The sequence below is a fragment of the Anolis sagrei genome, chromosome 4, assembly GCF_037176765.1.
Source record: "Anolis sagrei isolate rAnoSag1 chromosome 4, rAnoSag1.mat, whole genome shotgun sequence".
Lineage (NCBI taxonomy): Eukaryota > Metazoa > Chordata > Lepidosauria > Squamata > Dactyloidae > Anolis > Anolis sagrei.
In genome coordinates this window covers 246,369,537-246,370,684 of record NC_090024.1, presented here as the reverse complement: position 1 = coordinate 246,370,684, position 1,148 = coordinate 246,369,537, and the positions used below count along the sequence as shown (strand labels likewise).

The 1,148-nt window shown below is 49.5% G+C and overlaps 1 protein-coding gene across 1 annotated transcript in view; it reads left to right on the top strand.

Moving 5' to 3' along the window:
• The window catches only part of LOC137096846 (WAP four-disulfide core domain protein 5-like), a 7,214-nt gene extending 6,416 nt beyond the window's left edge, over positions 1–798 (top strand). Inside the window, exon 4 of the mRNA XM_067467073.1 lies at positions 648–798. Coding sequence (XP_067323174.1) covers positions 648–652 — 5 coding nt within the window. The 3' untranslated portion in view covers positions 653–798. The remainder of the gene's footprint in view (positions 1–647) is intronic.
• Positions 799–1,148: the final 350 nt, after the last annotated feature.

The window sequence follows — 1,148 nt, the reverse complement described above, 5'->3', positions numbered from 1 at the left end:
TATCAGTCCTGCCTGCCTGCCTTCCTTCCTTCCTCCCTCCCTCCCTCCCTCCCTCCCTCCTTCTTTCCTTCCTTCCTTCCTTCCTTCCTTCCATCCATCCATCCATCCATCGGTCCTGCCTTCCTTCCTTCCTTCCTTCCTTCCTTCCTTCCATCCATCCATCCATCCATCCATCAGTCCTGCCTTCCTTCCTTCCTCCCATCCTTCCTTCTTTCTAGAATCATAGAATCACAGAGTTGGAAGAGATCTCGTGAGCCATCCAATTCAACCCCATTCTACCATGAAGCAGGAAAATCCATTCAAAGCACCCCTGACAGATGGCCATCCAGCCTCTGTTTCAAAGCCTCCATAGAAGGAGCCTCCACCACAGTTCAGGGCAGAGAGTTCCACTGCTGAACAGCTCTCACAGTTGGGAAGTTCTTCCTAAATATTCAGGTGCAATCTCCTTTCCTGTAGTTTGAAGCCATTACTCTGCTTTCTACTCTCCAGGGCAGCAGTCTCATTTCCTTTCCTAATCTCCTTCCTTCCTTCCTTCCTTCCTTCCTTCCTTCCTTCCTTCCTTCCTTCCTTCCTTCCTTTCCTCCCTCCCTCCCTCCCTCCCTCCTTCCTTTCTTCCTTTCTTCACTAACTCTCTTTTTGTTTAACAGGGTGATCTTGAAGGAGGCCTGGCTCCATGAGACTTCCAACTGGAACTCCTTTGCCCATCCTTCCCTGCTCCCAGAGAGTTCAAATCCCTTACTTTTCCCATTGGTGAGGGCCCCAATTCTGCTTTGACAATAAATGCACCCATCTCCTGCACCTCAACAGTCTGGACTCATTCTTGCCTTGCATGTGTGTGTGTGTGTGGGGGGGGGGGGGGAGGGGGGTTGGCGTATTTTCCGTGTAATATGATGAAAATCCAACAGAACAGAGATGGTTAAACCACTTGAAAATGCCACCACTATTCAATGTTGTTGGGTGAGTGGGCTTAATAACTAAAGACCCCCCCCCCATAACACAAATAAAGAAATACACAGTAGCTTCACACACATCAGCCTTCACACTGAAGCTTTCTCACACGAGGCTTCTCTCACACAGAGGTTTACCTCTCACTCCTCAGGATGACACTAGCTTTGGCCCACTAACTCTAACAGGCTTCGGCCTACGCA